The following is a 21,011-nucleotide window of genomic DNA, read 5'->3' on the forward strand; positions in this document are numbered from 1 at the left end:
CTGAATAGAAAAACACAGGGAAAGCCCAGCGTGCAATCCAGGATGCAGCGTGACTTTGGAATTTTCATATGTAACTTATTTGATACTGGCCATGCCTCAAGAGTATTGCAATTGGAGCGAAATAACCTGAAGCTTCTACTACAACACTTCTGTGATATCACTGTTGATAAAGATTACCAGACTGTTGATTGGCGTTTGTGGCAACTGCCTTCAGAAATGTTGAAGTATATGAGAGAAGATACTCATTATCTTCTGTATATCCATGACATAATGCAGCAGAGATTAAAATCCATGCCATTGGAGAGTGGGGAGGCTCCACTTTTTGAGGTTTATAAATGCAGTCGTGATATATGCTTGCAGCTCTATGAAAAAGAACCCCCCATAAGTTGTACCTTATTTGTACAAAGTGCCGTAATGTATAGGGTAACTTAATAGATTAGCTTGTGAGCAAAGAATGCCCCTGGCTATATATTGCCAAACAAAGTACTGCTACATGTTGCTACGAGGATCCCTCGTACCACTGATGACCTGCATGTATTTGTCAATGGCAGGCATCCTTTTGTTAAGGGGAACCCTGTTGTTGTACTTGATGTTATAAAATAAGTCAGGGAAATGAGAAACAAGGCAGTTGAAATTTCTCCAAACCCACTGAAACAAGTTTGTAGGAAGGGAGCAAATGGACTGAAAGAGATATCAGACACTTACGACCAACCTTTGCTAGCATCGACCACTATTGCAGATGCAACAAATGCCAAGAATGTTTCATTTCTTGAGGGGTTGGATGCGGAAGTTGAGTCTCCATGTGAGAATTGATCACAGCTAGAAGTGACAGTAGGTGCATTTTCTAGTAGTATTAAAGCGCAGGGTGCAAGAGGTTTTGAATGAGGGAATAGATTCAGTTTCTATCAAATCTGATAATCATGAAAATATGTCCAGTGAACAAATAGGGAATCTTATTAAACAAAAACAGGCAGAGCTCATAGAATCCTTAAGTTCAGCTGCTGATACCTTTGTTGTTGGAACAACTCCAATCAGGAAGGCCAGTCTGGCCTCTACTGTAAGTGGTCAGGCCTCTAATTCATTGCTTTTCAGTAAGAAATCTGAATCTGTAAAGGGCAGTCAGGCAAGTGTAAATGAAACAAAAGGTAATCTAGTTTGTCAATCGCTGGAAGAGCAATCCCAACAAGCTTTGTCAACGGAAGCTTGCTCTTCTGAGAGACCTGCAGTTGTAAACATAGAGAATAAAATAGAAGCCTCAAAACAAGGGAATAATTCAAAATTGATTAAGCCTGCAAAGGTTTCTAATTCTGGGATATTGGTTCAAAATGGTGCAAGAACATCTGACTGCAAGTTCTTGGAGCCCAACTTTGCGGCCCTGGAGAAAGCTCCAGAGGTTAGAGATAAAGTTGGTCCAATAAATGGAGTACAGGCGAGAAAAGGCCAACTCGAGGATTGGCAGCTAAACTAGGCCACTCAAGATTGAGACAAAGGAGCAAAATGAGTTCTAAAGTGTATTATACTGAGCAGGATAGTGTAAGAAGCAAAGTGGAGCAAATCAAGGCATCGGTAGCCCCTCCATTTCAGTCACTTTTGGGAACTCAGGAAATGGTTTTCATTCAGCATCCTCTAAATTTAAGGGAAGTTCCCACTAATGAAGAATCACAGGTAGAGGTTGGCAAGGTTGTGGGATAACAGTAACAACAGTTCGGTGAGTTATGCAAACAGAAGCAACAATTGGGGCAGCAGCAGAACTTGTCATCGCTTGAGGACAAGCAATGTCAGGAAGGGGGGACTGTAATGTTCCCGAGAAATTAATTACCCAAGGGACGAAAGAGCCTATCAATTCCCGTAGGCTATAGTCTTCAATAAAGGGGAAAACCCCAAAATACCCAATGTTTGAGCAAGTTTTGAGGCAGTTGGAAGAAGTAACCCAAAATTGGGGTTTGGAGTAAAGTTTACTCAATAATTTAAGAAGAAGAGACCCCTCTAGGAAATCTATAAATATAAGAGGGATGAATTCATTTTGGATCATCAATGTGTATCATCTCATTCTGTTTTTGAGCATTAGCTTTGAGGGTTTTAAGACCCCTTCTGTCTTGTCAATTTCGGTGGTGAAAGATTCATCATTCCACCCTAGTTGACATCTCTCTTCTCTTTACTTTTTTTTTTTGGCTGGCTCAAATGTTTCTGGCTGGGATATCAAATTCTGTGAGCATTGGGTTGATTAAGAAACAGGAGGCACTGAAAGAAGCAAAATTTCCTTGTGCTCCTATACTCCCAGGAGGAGCAAAGTCTGTTCTGGTCTAAATATCTCCTGAAGAAAGCGAGTCTATTAATGTTTGACTGGCACAGGAAACTTCCTGGTAGAGAAATGGAAGGTTGTTTTGGGCACAAGGCCCTTGCTGAAGAAGGAACGCAAATTTTGAGTGGAATTCGCTTGGTTTCTTGGCACAGGTTAGAAGGCCACAGATCCTGTTAGGGATTTTGGCCTCATCACAGAGGCATCATTGGAGGGATAAAGAGGGTTCCTAGCTGGTCCATAAACACAGTTCTGGCACAAGTGCATTAAAGTGAATTTTCCTGGAGATAACAGATACTCCAAGCTGTTCAAAGTCTGGAAAAAGGTAATCAAACCCCAGTCCTGTAACAGGGTCAACAAAGGTACAGTAAAGTTCTGGATTTCGAAGTTGTAGGGCTCTGAATCATCCAAATCCAGAGAATACAGTGCACAGACAGTGAGGGTTACTTTTAGTAGTAGTGTGGGTTTACCCTACAGGTTGGCTTGCAGCAGAGTTGACAATTGAACCAAGTAGCAATAAGGAAACTAGGACATAGAAGAATCATAGCTACAATTTATATTGGTGAAATTCTGTACTGGATCTTGGAACTCAGTATTTGTGGTTATTATGTATGGACTTTAGTTCTATCTATCGTGAATTGTATCCGTTAGACTTGAGTTATGCACTGAAACATTCCATAGCTGAGTATTATGTTGTGAATAATTTATGCTCCTGTTGTATTGCTGTTTACTTCTTGTATCACTGAGAGAAAAGGTACTTCTTGTATCACTGAGAGAAGAGGTAGACAAATTAATAATTGTACCTAACTGCAGTACTGTATAAGTAACATCAGTGCTACAGGGAAAACTAGGGCACAAAATTACCCTAGTACACTACAGTGGTATCAGAGCCACAGTTATTTTAGCTGGAGAAAACCAGGTAGGGCATCCAGTTCTGTTGCTCAGGAATCTATACATGAGTACCTGGATCATTTCTGTCTTGCGGAGCTGAAATTTTATATTATTGATTATACAGTGTTTGTTATATCATTGGAAGGCAATTCGACTGTTCAAAGAATATATCAAATTTTATCACTACACTGAAAAATAAAAAATAAAAAATAAAAGTTCTGTAAACCCTAGACCAAATTGCTCTAGTCTACTACAAAGAGCATGTATTACTAACACTAGAATAGATTGAAGAATGGTGAGTGATCCATTTTAACAGTTTAGAACTTAGCTATTGTGACCATGTTTGAATAACATTTTAGAAGTTCAAGACTGAGTTTATGTATCATTCTCCTTGTGGTAAGGATTTCTTACTTTGTTGCACCCTAAGTTGTAGGAAACACCTTGGAGGGACTCTTTCAAGCCCTAAGACATTGCAGCACTCTGAAATGCATATCAAACACCTTTGAAATGTTAAGAAACGTTTCAGATGCCATTTTACAATTATGAAGTGCCACATGCATTTTGGGGCAAAATGAGTGTTTTGGCATGTTCCGATTGCATTTTGACTAGGGAATTGACCATGGGGACCCGACCAAGTGCTTTTACCTAACACTAACCCTGATATCACATTAAAGAAACTTCTAGGAAACCCTACCCGCCTATCTACGTTCTATAAAAATGATTTGCCTCGCATTCTTTTTTCACACTTGCTTCAAGAGCATTTGAACAAAGGGGTTTCCTACACAGAAAAAGAAACGCAATTCCCTTCTGTTTTGGAGCAATGTGATCTGGTTTTGGTGTGGTTATAGTGATTGTGAACAGCAAGACGACTGTTCTGAGGTTCATTTCCTCACAGTTTCTTCAACAACATTTAGCAAAAGTGTTTCATGCAACTACAGGGAACATTTTTTATGTTTTGGGCAACAAGAATATTGTTCCGGGCTTCATTTAAATTTTCTTGCTCCATTATTTTTTTCTATGTTATATATATGTATTATGCATAATACATATACTGTGTTTCCCTATTTCCAAAGTTTTAGGGTTCATGTTTCTAGTGCATACCCACATCTCTGTACGGTGCAACATAGGTTGCACCCTTGGTTGCTGGGATTCGCTACACAAAGATCTCAATGTCCAAACTAGGAGAATTTTTTTGTATACCAGCGAAAGTATTAGAGCAATTGAGGATGTTGGATATGATTGGATGGGCATAGTAGATTGCTGGGTACATGCTACAACTGATTCTCACATCCTTGAATTTGTCATTGACATTTATGCATCTTATGGTCTTGCATGTGATGCCATTTTGAGCAAATATTGAAGATTGTTTGAGCTTACCCAGGAATATCAAGATGTCAGTCGAGTATGGAGTTGAAAGAATACCTGCCACTGATTGTTGTCTCCAGAGATGCTCCCTTTGGGAAAGGAACGATGTCAGGGTACCCATAGTCCACTTTAGATCCCAAGCTAGCTTTAGGATCCAAGGGTATCAACCCATGATCAGCTTTGGAAGGCACTGTCCACTGTCACCTCAGCAATGCCCTAATATCTTCAGGTTTAGCTTGAATAACTTTACCAAATTTATAGAGGTGTAAAGAAGATTGTAAAGGGTTTGGTCAGAAAATCAGCACACATACAAAATTGTAGAATATTAATCCACCATTATAGTGGTTATGTTTATCCCACTCTTTCATAACATAGGGATTTGTCTAGTGAATGTGGAGGAAAAAAAGAAGACCTGAATGGATCAACATTTTCTGAAGATTGTAAAAGAAACTACTGCTCGAGGATGCAAAATAGAAAGAAAGAAATCCTTGGCATATGAGATAAATCCAAGACATTAAATCACATCCAATGTATTCTATAATAGAAGTTAAAAAGGAAGCATGAAAATGCCTGAAATTTATTACATCAAAGCAACATATCTAGAATTTTGAATACAATAAACTCCCAATAATCCAAAATATATCAAACCCACAAGAAATGGCAATGGGGGAAAAGCTACAACAGTACCCCGCCATTCCTAGACCTAAGTTTATTACAATCCCAGTAAAAACATGCGGTTGTAAAATAAGTGAGAAGAGTTTACAGGAGCAAAACAAGATGGGAGAAGCGTTGAACATCCGTAGACCATCCTTACCCTTTCTCTGTGGAGCATGTTTGGGATTTGTTGACCACTGAAGTGTACCCAAAGATTTTTTGAAGACTCCATCACCAAGGATGTATCAGAGACTTCATGTACCATCAGAGATCATCATATCATCAAAGTTTTTCAACTCCACTTCTTCTTCTCGTTTTTTTGTTGTACTCAGATTCCACAAGTCTTGCGGGGATGATGTAAATTGATGCTAGTATGATGAGTTAAGTCATGTAACAAGCCTAGGTAACTTGGGACTTTGTCATCAAGTGAGTTTACTCTGGGACATTTTTTTCACTTAGTTAATTATTATATCCTTAAGGGGACTTAATAATTAATTAAGTTTTTTCCTCCAAGCATAACTCCAAAGCCAGGGTACGGCTTGAAGGTGAAGCTTGGGTGAGTCCTACTGTCTAGAGTTATTGTATATTACCATACTAGATCACTCATTAAATTTCGTGAAATTTGATTAAGTCTAGGGGTCATTTTTTAAATTTCCCGGAGGGTGGAAATTGGAACTATTATTATTATTATCCAATTTTAAAGTCACGGCCAAGCTAGACACCAAATTGGTGTATGAGACCTCCTTGTTTATGGGACAAGGGACCCACCTCCGCGCAGTCTACAAAGGCATACATACTCTACCCCCTCTAGTTTTGAACATGTGACCACTTAGGAGGAAACACATGCTCTTAACCATTAGGCCCACTGGAATAAAATCTGAATGTAATATGTAATACGTGATGTCTAGAGAAGTTGTATGGGGTATGGTGCTCAAAATTACACTTCTCACCCTCAAATTTTTACTATGACACACTTTGAGGGGTAAAAAATAAGTTCTAGACCACTCAAAACCCGCTTTTCCTAAGTTTAGTGGAAAATGTTGCATTAAAATTGAGCCAGCAATTAAATAAATTAGAGAAAATAATTATCCACAGATGCTAAATGATGTGGAAATGAGGTGGAAAATCATCTAAGAGTTGAAGGCAAGTTATAAAGTGATGTGGACCAAGAATCAAGGAGAAACATGTGACAAAAAAGGGAAATCGAATTTCCTTGAGGGGACCACGAGTTTCACAAAAGCAAATCGCATTTTTTTAGGAGGATAAGTCGAGTTAAGGATGTGACTCACCCATTGGTGGGCTTTGACTTGGAGTTCCACAAGAGATGAGTGGAGAGTGGTCTCCTACCACTCCACTCTCACATACACATGTCCTCTCCACCTCAACGAGTTCTCCTCCTCAAGGATTGTGTGGGCCTCTATAGAGGAAATCGAATGGCCACTTGGGAAATTCGAATTTGCATGTAGAAGCATTGGAATTGTCATCCATTTGTTTGGGATTGTCACCATTTTCCTTGGGATTGGCTCCCAAACTTTTATATAATAGAGCCATGGGCTCTCACTATGTATCCATTGTTATGAGCTATTGTGCTTCGGAAAGCTCTGCTCTTATGTACACTTATTCTCAATTGCAATAAAAGACTGGTGTTCATTCATGAGTTGTTGTTCCATTGGAGTATGATGATTGGTTCACTATTGGTATAATTTTCTTTGTTCATGCTTTGATTTATTTTATTTCCATATGCTCTTGTAGATTTGTTAATGTAAAGTTATCTTACATTAGCAATTGATTTAGGAGTATGCTCTAGGTGTGAAAATCTTTAGTTATTTTCCAATAAATTTCTAATTTTTTCTTATCATCGCTTATTTGCTAAATCTATATGGGACTAATGTTTGATTGAAGTTTTGTAGAGGAAAATATTGTTAAATCAAATATCAAGTGTGAGGGGAAGTCTTTGGAGAGAACAACCCACTCTTGACACATTCTCCAAGGAGCTCTCATTTGTTCTTTGAATTCCATAGTTCATCTAACGAAGTGATTTTTTGCACGGATTTTTGACATTGCTTGTATACAAGCAAATACTTCATAATTTAAATCTCTTTAAAAAAAATGTGTTTTCATTGATATATTTGGCTATTTAAGAGCATTTACCAAACTAGGCAAGTGATTTGGTTCACTCCCATCTCTTGATTTGATTTTGTATATTATTTCGTATCATACTTACATGTTTTTTTACACTAATTTTGTCTTAGTTTTGCAGCCCATAGTTGGAGTTTTGACACAAGTGCCTTGAGGAAAGACTATCGAACTTTAACAAGTTTTCTTGTAAGACGTCTCAAGCATCCAATATTTATTTCAAGGAGGTCGTGGACACTAGAAGGAGCTGCAAATAAGGATAGGCCGAGGGCGTTTGTAGAGAATGTAATTTTCAGATTTTAGTAAGTCTTCATTGGCCCTTGAAATTGCTATTATTGGAGGGACATTATAGCTATTTCTAGCTCCAAATCTTGTACTATTTCCCTTCATCTTTTGGGGATGAGGCTTTAACTCCATTGTAATATCATAATAAAATATCTCTTTTTCTTGTGGGAACTTGAGTTTTACCCAAGGCATCATTTCTCTTCTTTTAGAAGGAGGATTTTGTGTGAGTAGATTAATTTTGCATTTTTTCTAACTTTCCTTTTTAGCTCATTTTGCATGTTTTAAAATTAACACAACCTCAACATCACATTTCACTTTCTAAGTTAAATTTTGCTACAAGTTTCACTTGATGCTTTGCATTTCATTCTTGTTTTAAAATACAAGTTTATATTTTGTTTTGGAGCAACTCATTTCTTACATGCAAGTATTTGGAGTTACGTGACAAGTTTAATTTAGTTGTTTATCAATTTGCTTTCTTTGGGATACAAATGTCTCAATATAGGCTCATTTGTTATTTTGCCATTTACTTTCCAAACATACTTTACATGCAAGCATTATAGTCTTGGCTCCATATCATTTAAATTTTTCTTAAGTTTATTGTTTATTGGCATATCATTCACTTGGAGCAATTTACAATTTCATTTGCTTATGAAGCTTATGTTTATGTGTCTTGAACAATTTTGAAGTTATATCATTGTGAGCATCTCCCACTTACTTGAGGCAACTCCTCTTTGCAAAGCAAACTTACCTGCGTCACTTTAATTCATTTTCAAGCTAATTCTCTTTTCCAATTGAAGTTACATTTGCAATTTACTTTGAGCACTCTCATTTCCATTATATTGAAGCATTGCAAATTTCTCTTGGGAAAACTTGCATAGCATTTAGGCATTTTAGCCTAGTTTTCATTTTAACTCAATAGATATCATAGGGAAAAGACTTTCTTGGAAAATTCTTCCAATTGGTACGAAGTAAGGTAAAGAGTGTGTGACCATGCAGTTATGAAGGTGGTTTGTTCCCTTGTAGGAATGAAGGCACATGCTAGCTCATAAGACTGAAGGGAAGGGTATCGTTAATGACAACATCGTGTCCTCAGCGCCTCTTTCTTATAGTCACCTCAATTTTTACCTTTTGGCAAGAGTTCAAAAGGAAGATCTTTCACTTAGAGTACGCATTTAGCTTAAAATTAATCCAAGATAATTGCATCGAACCTTAGTTAAGTGCATCTCATGTTAATTCACTTTCTTTTTAAGCTATTTTACTTGCAATTTATTTATATGTTTGTCATGATGAAAATGCCTTGAATTGATTGATTTGTAATATCTCATTGGGCAAGTACCATATCTTTCATTTTGCAAGTGAAGTTTTAGCTTGTTTCTTTTGGAAGTCATTCTATATTGATTCTTTACATGCTTTAGAATTGTGAATGGTTATACTTTTGAAAGCATTTCTTTGAAAGAAATTTTTAAGTCTTGCAAGTGATATTATCTTGTTCTAACATCTATTTGATTGACCTGGTTACTTGTGTTTCACTTTGAAACATTTCATTTCTAAAGCAAGCATTACTTATTTTGAAGCAATATTGAAGGCACTACTTTATATGTTCATCTTTATTTATGTGATGATGGTTATTGAAGTGCATTTCATTTCATATTGCTCATTATATTTGTTCATAATCTCAAGTAATCCAAATTGACCTTGACATCTCCTAGAAACCTCACATCACATTTTTACTTAGCTTTCCATTTAGGTACCACCCCCCTTAGCTTGCCTAGGAGAGAGCTTAAACAGAGAGAGAATTGGGAATAGGTGACAACACCATCTCTTAAATTTGCCACCAACCACACCTTGTGGGGTTAAGGGCTTTTCTTACTAACTTAGGTGTGTGTGTGAGGCGGTAACATGATCCATAGGACTTTCTATGGATTGGACATTAGTACAACCTTCTAAATGCATAAAGGGCAAAGAAAGTCGAAGAAGATGACATGTATAGGCTGTTGAAGAATCTAGGGCAAGTGAATTTAATGGGATTCTTCTAGCATGATAACTACATGTGAGGTATTTTAACTTTTCTTCTTAGCACAATCTTCATTTGTTCTTATTAGAGAGTGTCTTCTTATATTCATCAAATAGTTACCAAAAACAAAGAGACAAGAACACAAGATGTTTGGCTCTCTACCAGGGCCAAAACATCTCACTCTTTGAGAGGAAAACCTGCACAAAATTCTTCCTATAGAGATTCCAATTGAGGAATACCAAGACCACGACCCTTGACCTATTAAGCCACTCCAAGACCAAGACACCAATCCTCTTCTTCGTCACTGCTGAGATCATCATCATTATTGTTGCTTCACCGAGGTCATCATTACTGCACCTTCATTGAGATATTCATCATAACAATGAGATCATTACTGTTGCACCATAGCTCCATCTTCACTTAGATAATTGTTGCACTCTTACTAAGATCATCACCATGTCAACGAGGTCTCTATACTGCATGAGAGTTGCACCGAGATATGGATCATGACCTTGTCTTCATCATGACCAAGATCATGATTGCTATTTTACCGAGATCATGACTGTGTACCAAGATGCCGAGACTGTACCTATGTCTAGAGAGAAATGTCAAGTGTGTATGACTGAGAGTTCCTTGCACCAATATCTTCATCACCAATTATGCTGAGACTGTGTGTGCTACAGTGGGATCCCTGAGATCATCTTCATCAACGAAACTATGATTGTGATTTCATCCTTCACCGAGATTAGTATCATCAAACTACCACCGAGGAGGAGACTGTGATTTTTGGAGACTGTAATTACCTTGCACTGAGATTTGTGCCACCGAGGAGGAGATCCTATAATTACTTATTGTCATCACCACCGAGATTACAGAGGTATCCAAGATCCTGTACCCATCCAAAGTTGCAGAGATACTTGTCCGAAATTTTGTCTTTCTGTGATGACCCTAGCTGCATATAAATAGTAGTCAGCCTTGTATATAAGCCAACATGACTTCTTTAGCTATTTAATTCATTTTTGCAGGCTGAAATGATGAAGAGGATTGTGCTTGTTGTTTGGAGGGCTACTTGACATTGTTGGTGACTCAAATACATTTGATATATACCCAAGAAGGGTTCTTCAACATTTTCTTTGACTCTTTGACTTTCCTATAGCACTTCAACACGTGCTAGACCTATGCAATGAGCAAGAAACTCATTTTTACAATTTACAAAAATAATATTTCTTTTCTTTTACAAGTACAAAGATCAAAATTACATTTATGAAGACTGAACCTAGTTACACTTTCTTCAACACTCCCTCTTAACTAGGGAGGTATTCATAATGGTACTTGGTCATTCTCAATCTAAATAGCATCATAGTAATCAACATTGTTTCCACAGCAAGGCCTTGACTGACAGTTTTTATCTCTCATCAAATCCGAGCACAATGTTGGCGAGACCAATGACTATAAACACCTTCATCATTGTCTCTCAAGGTACATACCCACCCGAGTGTTCACTGAGTATGACCTTCTAGGACTATTCTTATCTTGGGTTCCCAACCCTCAAAGAATAACGGTCCTCTTGCCTACTCTTGTCTTGGCTACCCTACACATCCTCAAAGAGCATCAGATGCCAGACGATTACCCAATCCTCCATTCTTTCTTCCAAAGTGAAGACAAGAATCTTCTGTCTATCTCTCCCTCTCAACTAGGGAGGATATCATGTGTCTACATTTCTCTTCATGGCCTTCACTAAGACTTACAATTGTTAGTCCTGGTCTAGTGCATGACACATGAAATAGAAAAAAAACAAAATTGTCACTCCTTTTTAATCAAGGGTGATCCAATCCAAGCTCCCCCTTGATCGGGGACCTATCAGAGCTCCCTCTTAGCTAGGGACTGTCCTATACATCATCAACTTCTTCTTCATAGGTCCTTCAGCTCCTTGAACAACTTCTCTCCTTGATGTCATAAAATTCAGTTGAGCTTCTTCCTTGTAGGGCAACCACCATCGATCACTTTCCTCCTTAGTTCACCATGTCATTCCTTTCTTCATGGAAAGTGACCTTCTTCATATCTGGAACTTTCGTCATATGGCTACTTCTTCCTCATTAAGTTCCTTTCAGGAGTTTCCATCCACCACATGAGTGCTAGTTGTACTTGTACTTTCAACTCTTGTTCCAATAGCCCTACATGAACTCATCCAGATATTATTGAAGAAATCATAACATTAAATCAAATCATACCTTTCGAGATGGCTCTTCATCATGACATCTTCCTGTAGGTATCAACATCCTGCATACATGTTGACACATCTCCCAAAGATATCCATTGTCAAGGGTCTTCATCTTTTCCATCATATCAAAGAACAGTATTATATACATCTTGTCGACGTTTTGAATCCCAAAGGGGATCCATCTTCAGGACAGAAAGCGAGTGAGGAAAAAACGTCGACAAGATGTATATAATACTGTGGATAATCTAAACCATATTTTCCCAAATCCATTATACTCGAGATAACAAGTGATGTACAGATGATTAAGTCAGAAGTCTTTGCTTCTCCTTTCAGTTTACGCTTCCCTCCCATACGTAGGGTGCGACATGACAAGCCTTGGTATGAATGCCTTGATGTACAAACATTTACGGACTTAGTACAGTCGAGAAGTTGTACTACAAAGACTGCAGATCACTGTGCAGATTTGGATCAAGTAAAACCAAAACATAGAAGGCATGCTTCCAAAGGAAGGAATCAGATACTTACAGTTGTACCATCTCATATGCTTCAAACAGATGTGTCTAATGTTAAAAGGGAGACATTGATATTTGTAAATCTTATGTTTTACATTGTGAATGTTCCTTCAGATTTTTCACTGGAATAGTTTCACAAAATAGTGGGGGAACATGGGGGTTCATTCTCGATGAACTTAAATGACTCTATTACTCATAGTATTGCAACTGATAAAAGAGGAATTAAGTACCAAGTTGTGGTTAAGCATGGAGATGTCATTCATTACTCTTGGGTGATAGGTCGTTGTAAAGAAAAGGCCCTCTTGCCATTACGACCAAAGTACTTTCTGAGCCTTTCAAACTTATCCAAGGAGAAGATTAAAGAGGATATTGATGCATTTGGGGATCACTACTTTTGAGATCTTGATGTTTCAGATCTGAGACAGCTCTTTGATAATCTAGAGGAATCAAAAGTTTTGAAAACCATTACATTGGATGAGCATTACAAAAAGAAGTATTTCCAGAGTAACAAGTGGTGCATGTTCAATAACTGCTTTAGTTATTTTCATCGTGCCATCCTTTCCATAAACATAGATTCTCAAACAATTTCAGAATTCCTATTGAGAAGGTTAAAGCTAGAGTTTTTAATGTATGGAGCTTCTGTGACTGGTTGTCCAGTTGATGCTACACATGCAATCATATTTTCTATAGCTGAGCATGCAATGCCTTTCAAAGCAATTCTAGTAGGCTTAACGACTGCAGAAAGAAATGTACTCCAGTGAAAAGGAATACAAGTTGTGATTCATGTTGGTTAGAGGATTCCTTGCAAGAACAAAGGAAACTGTCAAAAAGTGCCTATAGTTTGAGAAATAACGTACATGTCCATGAAGCTTCACTTGCTAAAGAAATTGGGGATTCCAGTGTCAGGGATTCTTATGAACCTGGGAGAAAAAAGAATAAAGCAATTGAGTTTGAGGATTCCAGTGCCCGGTATTCTTATGGGACCCAGGGACTGTGAGAAAGAATAAAGCAATTGGATTTGAGGTTTCCAATTCTAGGGATTCTTATGAAGTTGTGAGAAAAAAGAATAAAGCAATCGAGTTTGAGGATTCCGATGTCTGGGATTCTTATGAACCCCTGAGAAAGAAGAATAAAACGCTTAGGTTTGAGGATTCCAGATCCCGAGATTCAACCTCGAAACCTGTGCGACTCTCTCTACCCAATGGAATAATGACGATTGCTCCACCTCCAGAGGTTGATGTTGCTAAGGTTGAAGCAACTAAGAGGAAGATAAAATGTGATAGTAAATTGCAGAGCAAGGCTCCTACCGAGCTTGGTGAACGCTCTTTGTCTCGTGATAATGTTGCGGGGGAGAAAGAAATAAAATCACCATTACAGAAAACTATGAGTACAATGTGCCATCAATGCCAAAGAAATGACAAGGAAAGAGTGGTTTGGTGCTCCATATGTACAGAGCATTACTGTGTTTGCTACATTGAAGTGGTAACCCTTCTCACCGAGGAGGAGATTGCCGACATTGTTGATCTTGGCATTGATCCCACGCAATCATATATTGGTCAGAAGGATTTCATGAAAATAAAGCTTGCGTTTGGAATCCACTCGATGGCAATCAACCGTTTCATTGATCCGTTCAATGGCTTGGAATCCACTCGATCGGAATTAACTGTTTCGTTAATTTTAACATGGATTCCATCCAAAACTCAGAAAATGAAGACCAATGTGACTACGAATTATGTTCATCTGGGCATTGTAAAGACCAGAGTCATTAGAGATCGAGATGGACTAAACACAGATTTGGTTTTCTTCGTCATGTCAAAACCCATGAAAAGAATTCAACAGTTTCTTTGGCAATCAAACAATTTTTTTAGACTTTATAATTGTGGAGAGAAAGTGACGCAGAAAGGTGCATCCATTATTTTGGTTCTGAGTGCTTTCCAGACTTTGTTGAATATATACAATGCAAAGGCCTTTGGGAGCATGGTGTTTATGTTGCACTTGATGTCAAGGCCAAGCAGATGCCAATATCAAGAAATGACACGATCGTACGAATTTGTACGATGGCCAATGACTTGAAATTATGTATCTACATTGCTCTCTATTTAAGCCTTTGCCATGGTCTACCTCTTCATCTGTCCTAATGATGAACCACACTTCTTGGTTCGAAACGCGTCGGCCAAAAAATTCTCTCATGTGATTTCTACCGAAAGACTTTGTTTAATTCATTATGGATCACAGAAGCTTGAATACAGAAAATAAAAACCATTTTATAAAATTATTTTAAAGTCACTTTGTTACATCATAAAGTAACTTTGTAATACATTTTTATAAAGTCACCTTCAAAACAAAAAAAGGGGGAATAGATAACCCTGGTTTCAAGACAATATTACCAACAAAGCATACAAGTTGAGATACCAGTGATGTCAAGTTACATATGCCGAGATGGCAAATGTAAGATGAAAAGAATTGTCAGCAATATAGCTTTGAGGACAAAGCTTTTGAAGGAAGGGGCAATGTTACAAATATAAATTATATAAAATAAAATGAATATAAATATATATAAATAATAAATAACCAAAATAATGATTTATCTTAAATAGTCATTAGTTAAGTGAAAAGGCATGTCTAAAAGACATGCCCAATCATGAAAGGACACCTGCCTAGGTATATAAGCAAGGCCTCATTATAACATTCAATCATCTTGTACATTTTTACATTATTAATAAAATATTATTTATAAATACCTTTGTGTATTTTATATTACGAGCACAAACACTCTTAAATTTTGTCACTTCAAATATCAAGTGGTCTCCCAGAGGAGTGTTGAAATTTCTAAGTATTACCTGTAAATTTATCTGTATTCTATGGTTTATTTCTCCTACTTGTTAATTACGAACAAGTTATTTAACCATATAAATACTGAAGTAAACACAATACAGTCTCAACCATCTACAGATCAATAGCTAAAAGAAATAGCAAACAAACAAGTGACACCGTTATTTTTCGACAACTCGTCCCCAGAAAAAAACCCAACTTGGAAAAACCAGTGCAGCAATTCTGAGGGCTATTTTATTATGCAATCTTTCTGAGTACAACTAGGTGCCAAACCGGCTCACCCGACAGAGAAAATAATCTGGTAGTAATACCTCTCTATTCGAAAGCAGATATTTGGAAAGTCTGCCCCACGAAACCCTCTCCAGCACAATCTGAAGCTCAGCGTCAACCCTCCTGGCCTCTGCGTCAGCCCTCTTGGCTTCTGCATCAGCAGGAAACTCACTGCATCAGCCCTCTAAGGCTCTGTGCAACCTCTATGACCCTTTGTGTCACTCCTACAGCCTCTACGTGAATGACGCGGGCACTACTGGCCTCTGCGCAGTCCCTTTTGCCTCTGTGTGGCTCCCTCTGGCTCAGTGTCTGCCTCTCTTTACTTCTGCGCTGGTCTCTCGGCACTATCTCTGCCTCTGCCTCGTACTCACTGCCCCTTGCTGCAACTGATCACTAATTCGATTTCTCTTAGCAAACCCCATTCTAGAAAATCAAATCACTGATCACTTTGGTGTATTCTCCAACTGACCCTCAAGCCTCCTCTTATACTTTTCCTGTTGGTCCTTCAACGGCCGAGATTGCATCTCTAATCAACAACTAAGATTAGATTTGGCTTGATCCATGTCATTTAGAACCTTCTAACCCAGTTTTATATTAATACCCATTAATATTTTACTTTTCCTAAGTTTAGACTTAAGAACTCTATCAAAAATATTAATTATTTTAATATCTCCTTAACCAGGTAGAATCTGCCCAAACCATTTCTAGGTCTTGGAGATCTCATGTGCTTTAGCCTCTCCACCAAGTTTCATGGCTAGAGCACATCCGATGCTACCCCAAAAAACGTAAGATGAAAAAAATTGTCAGCAATATAGCTTTGAGGACAAAACTTTTGAAGGAAGAGGCAATGTTACAAATATAAATTATATAAAATAAAATGAATATAAATATATATAAATAATAAATAATCAAAATAATGATTATCTTAAATAGTCATTAGTTAAGTGAAAAGGCATGTCTAAAAGACATGCCCAATCATGAAAGGACGCATGCCTAGGTATATAAGCAGGGCCTCATTGTAACATTCAATCATCTTGTACATTTTTATATTATTAATAAAATATTATTTATAAATACCTTTGTGTATTTTATATTAAAAGCACAAACACTCTTAAGTTTTGTCACTTCAAATATCAAGTAGTCTCCCAGAGGAGGAGGCTAAGGAGAAACTCGAGGTCTCACAATCATGATGTCTGGTGCGCTCTCGAACTCCAATTTACTTTGGTTGTTCTAACTTGATAGAATAATAGGAAAGTGTGAGGAAATTGGTCTCGTCATCCTCAGGTGGGGCATAGTGTGCAGGAGCTAAGATACATGGCTAAAAGTCTCCCTAATGAAGAGGGTTATGCATCTTTGGTCCTAATACTAGAAGAAAGTAGAGAGGGAGCCTCTCAAGTCCCTATAGAGGTAGTGATAGCATCCTTTGATCTCATAGTATAGGGGTCACCGAAAAATGAGGTGCATCTCTATCTTTGGCTCTTGGAGTTGGCACAACTGGTAGATCTTAGCAAATCGTGGTATATGGTGATCTATCTCTATCCGAAGTCGATGGGAGTTGACCCAAAGATGTCCAAAATGATCCTAAGTGAGTGCATCTAATGTTTGTGCATATAAGGGGGGCATACAAGGGTTTCACAATTAGCACAAACAAGCAAGGGAGTTGATTCTTGTTTCTAAAGAAGATGCCGAATGAAATGGGGAAATTGACAGAGTAATCATCTTATACCATGACCCATTGCCCATATAGAAAGTATTGGAGGAACAAAGGAAAATAAAACAAGGGGAAATTGAAAAATTATTGAATCCAGTGATGGAGGTGGGATAGATATCTTGGGCTACTAGTGTAGTAAAAATGCCCATTCCAATGTCTCAACTCATCACTACAAAAAAAGACAATTGGACCAATGAAGAAGTGCACTAGGGGGTAACACATCTAGTATCTGGGAAGGGGTGGATCTGGAGGCTGCCTGGCTAACTTGGTGTGCCAATCCTAGTTGTCGTTCGTTCAAAGCTCTACCCTTCATTGTTTGTTGGGGGGTATGGTTGGCCAGGAACAGGGCAGTTTTCCCAGACAAGATTTCAATTCTTGTGCCCATTGCAAATGAAGTGTTGGCCATTTTATGTCACCACCCTTAGGAAAAAGGTATTGCAGCCCCTAGAGCGATCATTTCTGAAAGCATTGATACTTCTAAGCCATGGGCCTTTTTTGATGGTGCCTCTATCAACAATGGTCAGAACAGTGGAGGAGGGTTTATCTTATTCCTTTCTCTAAATCACAGTTTCAAAGTCAAAATGGGGTTGGGACTTGGGACAAATAATCAAGCAGAACTTCTGGCCTGCAAAAACTTGCTTCTATTTGCCAAAGAAAAGGGTTGCACTCAGTTACACATATTTGGGGACTCAATGCTATCTATTAACTAGCTCAATAACAATAATGTTTGCAGGAACATCTATCTATTGCCTATTCTAGAGGAGATCAAGCGTATTATTGATACCTTCATATTGTTTTCATGCTCACATATTTACAGGGAAAGGAATCATGCAGCAGACAACTTGTCAAAAGATGGTCTCCTTTTGGAAAAGAATCTTTGGGCTATAATTGAACAGGTTAATGACCAGTCATATGAATACTTTCATCGTCCTTTCAGGGATCCAATTCAAGCACCAGATGTAGACTAAGACTGTTTACACATGGATCCACATATATTTATTTTATATCACTTTTGGCTTTGTTTACAACTCTTGTTTTAGCTGTCAGTTTTTTGTTGTCATTCGTGGACAGTCCTATTATTTATATGCATATGGACAGCTATGTATTTTGCCTGATATTTATTGTTATTACTTGCTCTCGGCGGTGTAGCAATATACTGGATTGGGACAGCTACATACTTTTGTGATCGTCTTGTCAGTTCCCTTCTCTTTGCTCACTCATGGGCAGATTGGCTTTTATGCCTGAATTCTGAAATTTTGCCACTAGTTTTTGGTGTAGTATTTCTTTCTTTACCAGTTTTTGTGGATGACAAATTGTACATTCTCTTTTGATCAGTTTTATCCTCAAGCGAGCTCTAAATGTAAAGATGCTTGATTGGGGTAATACATGAATACACTCTTGAAGTGTATATGCAGAATGTAAATTCATCATTTTAATATGAATGAAATTACGGGTCATTTTCTTCAGAAAAGCACACACATCTAATACAACTATTAACACAAACCCACAAACCCTATTAACAAAGAAGCCTCACACCCATTTTCCCTAGGCCACAACATATTTACAAGTCATCAAAGGTCAGGGAATGGCTTTCAGTGTTAAAGGCATCCATGCCAAGACTCCACAATAACCGCAACTAGTAAGCTTTGCACCAACACCCTTTATTCCTTCACTAACCCAAAATTCATAGATCAAAAAGAGTTGCCACCACCAATCATAGTCGATGTCCGAGATGACAAGGAACTCAGTTCTTTGATGAATACTACTACCATTGATATGGATCCTCAAGAAACATATAAGGATCAAGAAACAAGAATGCCCGAAAGGATGGTTAAGATCACGACCAAAGTGAAGAATCGCCACCAAAAAGCAACAGGCTCAGGAGGGAATAAGCAGCCAAGCTCAACCCATGCTCACTGCCACCAATGGAAATGGAATAGATATGGAGAAAGACAAGCAGTGAGACAAAGACCCAACTAGTGGGTCTAGCCAACAAGAGGAGGAGGAAAAGCAAAAAGAAGAAGAAAAGGATTTAGATATGGAGGACACACCTCCAGACCCAACCAAATGTCTAAATTAAACATCCCAATTCCATCCTAGCAAATAGAAAATCCACCCAAGATTCTGATTGCTCCATTGATCATGCCACGGACTTGCAAATGATTATGCAAATTGCCCAAGATGGATAATATTAGTTCGTGTTAATGCAGGCTTGCCAAAAGAAATTTGATATCGTGTTGTACATCATAGTAGTTGTACAAGAGAGGATAAGGAATGCAATGATCCATTTGAACACAAATACAGAACAAGACTACAATGAAGCCCATAGTCGATCAAGTGCATCAACTACCAATAAGCAGCCTCACATGGATCCCTAAAGAAACACTACTTTTCCAAGCATCACAACATTGTAACATTAGCCAAGTCCCAGTTGAAGACTTGGTAAGGCAACACTCCATCTAGTAATGAGATCAATCATTATCTCCTTCTGACCGAAAGGGCCATGGCATAGTTGAGGACAGAGAATAAACAATTGCAAGTACAAGTAGGCAATGTAGTGGAGGAACAAAACACTCTATGACAAGAGAAGAATGCAATGGAGGATGAAACTGAAGTTGTTAGAAGCCAACCCATGCAAATGACCAATGCTAATAGAAGTGGATGCCAAGATTGGTGACTTGGCACCTGAGGCCCCACTGGCAGGTATAGGAAGGCAAGTGCAGCAAGTAGTGGTGCAAATGTAGAAAGGGAAGCAAAAATTGAAATAGGCATGGGATGCAAAGAAGTCATACAAATAGAAAAAGATACACCTAACCATGCAAAATCTAAACCAACTACTAGGTTTGTTGAAGCAACAAAAGAAAAGATACAAGTTGTGCCTAAACAATGCAAAAAGTTCTTAACCACAACTCAAAATTGAGTGCAGAACGTGAAGAAAAGGGAACCACAAGTGGAGACTATTACCCACCAAAAGTGGGTACTCCTAGGAGAGTTTTTCTCCTACTCATCTTCTTCCAGCCGGCAGGCAGCAGCCCCTGACAGCGACCTTGTAGCTGATGTGATGTGCCATTTTATCTACACCATCTACATCAACCATATGTTTCCTCGCCCATTTGTCAAGAGCGCATGTTAGAAGGTCGGAAATCCGATCCAAAAGGTACGTTATCCATTGTGCAATCGGGTGCTTATGCTTGTTTTTCATTTGGGCATTTAGCATGGATTATTGGGTAACTTGGAAGAAGGAAGGGTTTTGACCATAGTTTTGTTCCCTCACCTTATATGGGGGGTTAATCTTCAATCCTAATCCAGTGGGACCTCCTTTAATGGCCCATGGCTTTAGGAAGGGCACTACTTGGGAAACCCCAATTGAGATAGCATGGTCTCGATTTCCCATTCCATACTTATCACTTCCCTCTGTACATTATGAGCCCTATACTCCACCTTCCCTCTCTAGGTCCACATGACCATGGGTCCATTGGATTCTACCACACCCCCTCCCCTTGTCCACATATCTGGGTCAGGCCAGGAAATGTTGCCCCAGAGGTTGATGCAACTAAAACAAAAGTAAAAAAAGAAAAACATATCATGGCCACAAGCAAGAAACAAAAGAAAGAAAATTATAAAATGCAAAAGATGGCCAGGACATTAAAGATTAGCACGTGGGAAAAATCCAAGCATCAGCGCTACCCCTTATGATTATGGCCATCACATGATTCCTAGAGCCAAATGTCGCCCCATCACATCATAAAAGGAACCCTTGCATGTCCCAACCGCTGGTGGGCGATGAACTGCCCCACCTTTAAGGGGTAACCACTGCTAGA

At 38.4% G+C, this 21,011-nt stretch overlaps 1 protein-coding gene across 3 annotated transcripts in view; it reads right to left on the reverse strand.

Moving 5' to 3' along the window:
• LOC149168631 (putative serine/threonine-protein kinase PBL8) overlaps positions 1–21,011 on the reverse strand; it is an 81,062-nt gene that overhangs the window by 23,103 nt on the left and 36,948 nt on the right. The window contains exon 1 of one of the 3 annotated variants that reach the window (XM_089428356.1): positions 4,613–4,743. The exons of the other annotated variants lie outside the window; for them this stretch is intronic. Coding sequence (XP_089284482.1) covers positions 4,613–4,676 — 64 coding nt within the window. The 5' untranslated portion in view covers positions 4,677–4,743. Of the gene's footprint in view, positions 1–4,612; positions 4,744–21,011 lie in introns of those variants that run through there. 3 annotated transcript variants of the gene reach the window in all.

The sequence above is a fragment of the Pinus tabuliformis genome, chromosome 4_2 (genome assembly GCF_031772625.1).
Source record: "Pinus tabuliformis cultivar Carrire ecotype Pingquan chromosome 4_2, CPIR1, whole genome shotgun sequence".
NCBI lineage: Eukaryota > Viridiplantae > Streptophyta > Pinopsida > Pinales > Pinaceae > Pinus > Pinus tabuliformis.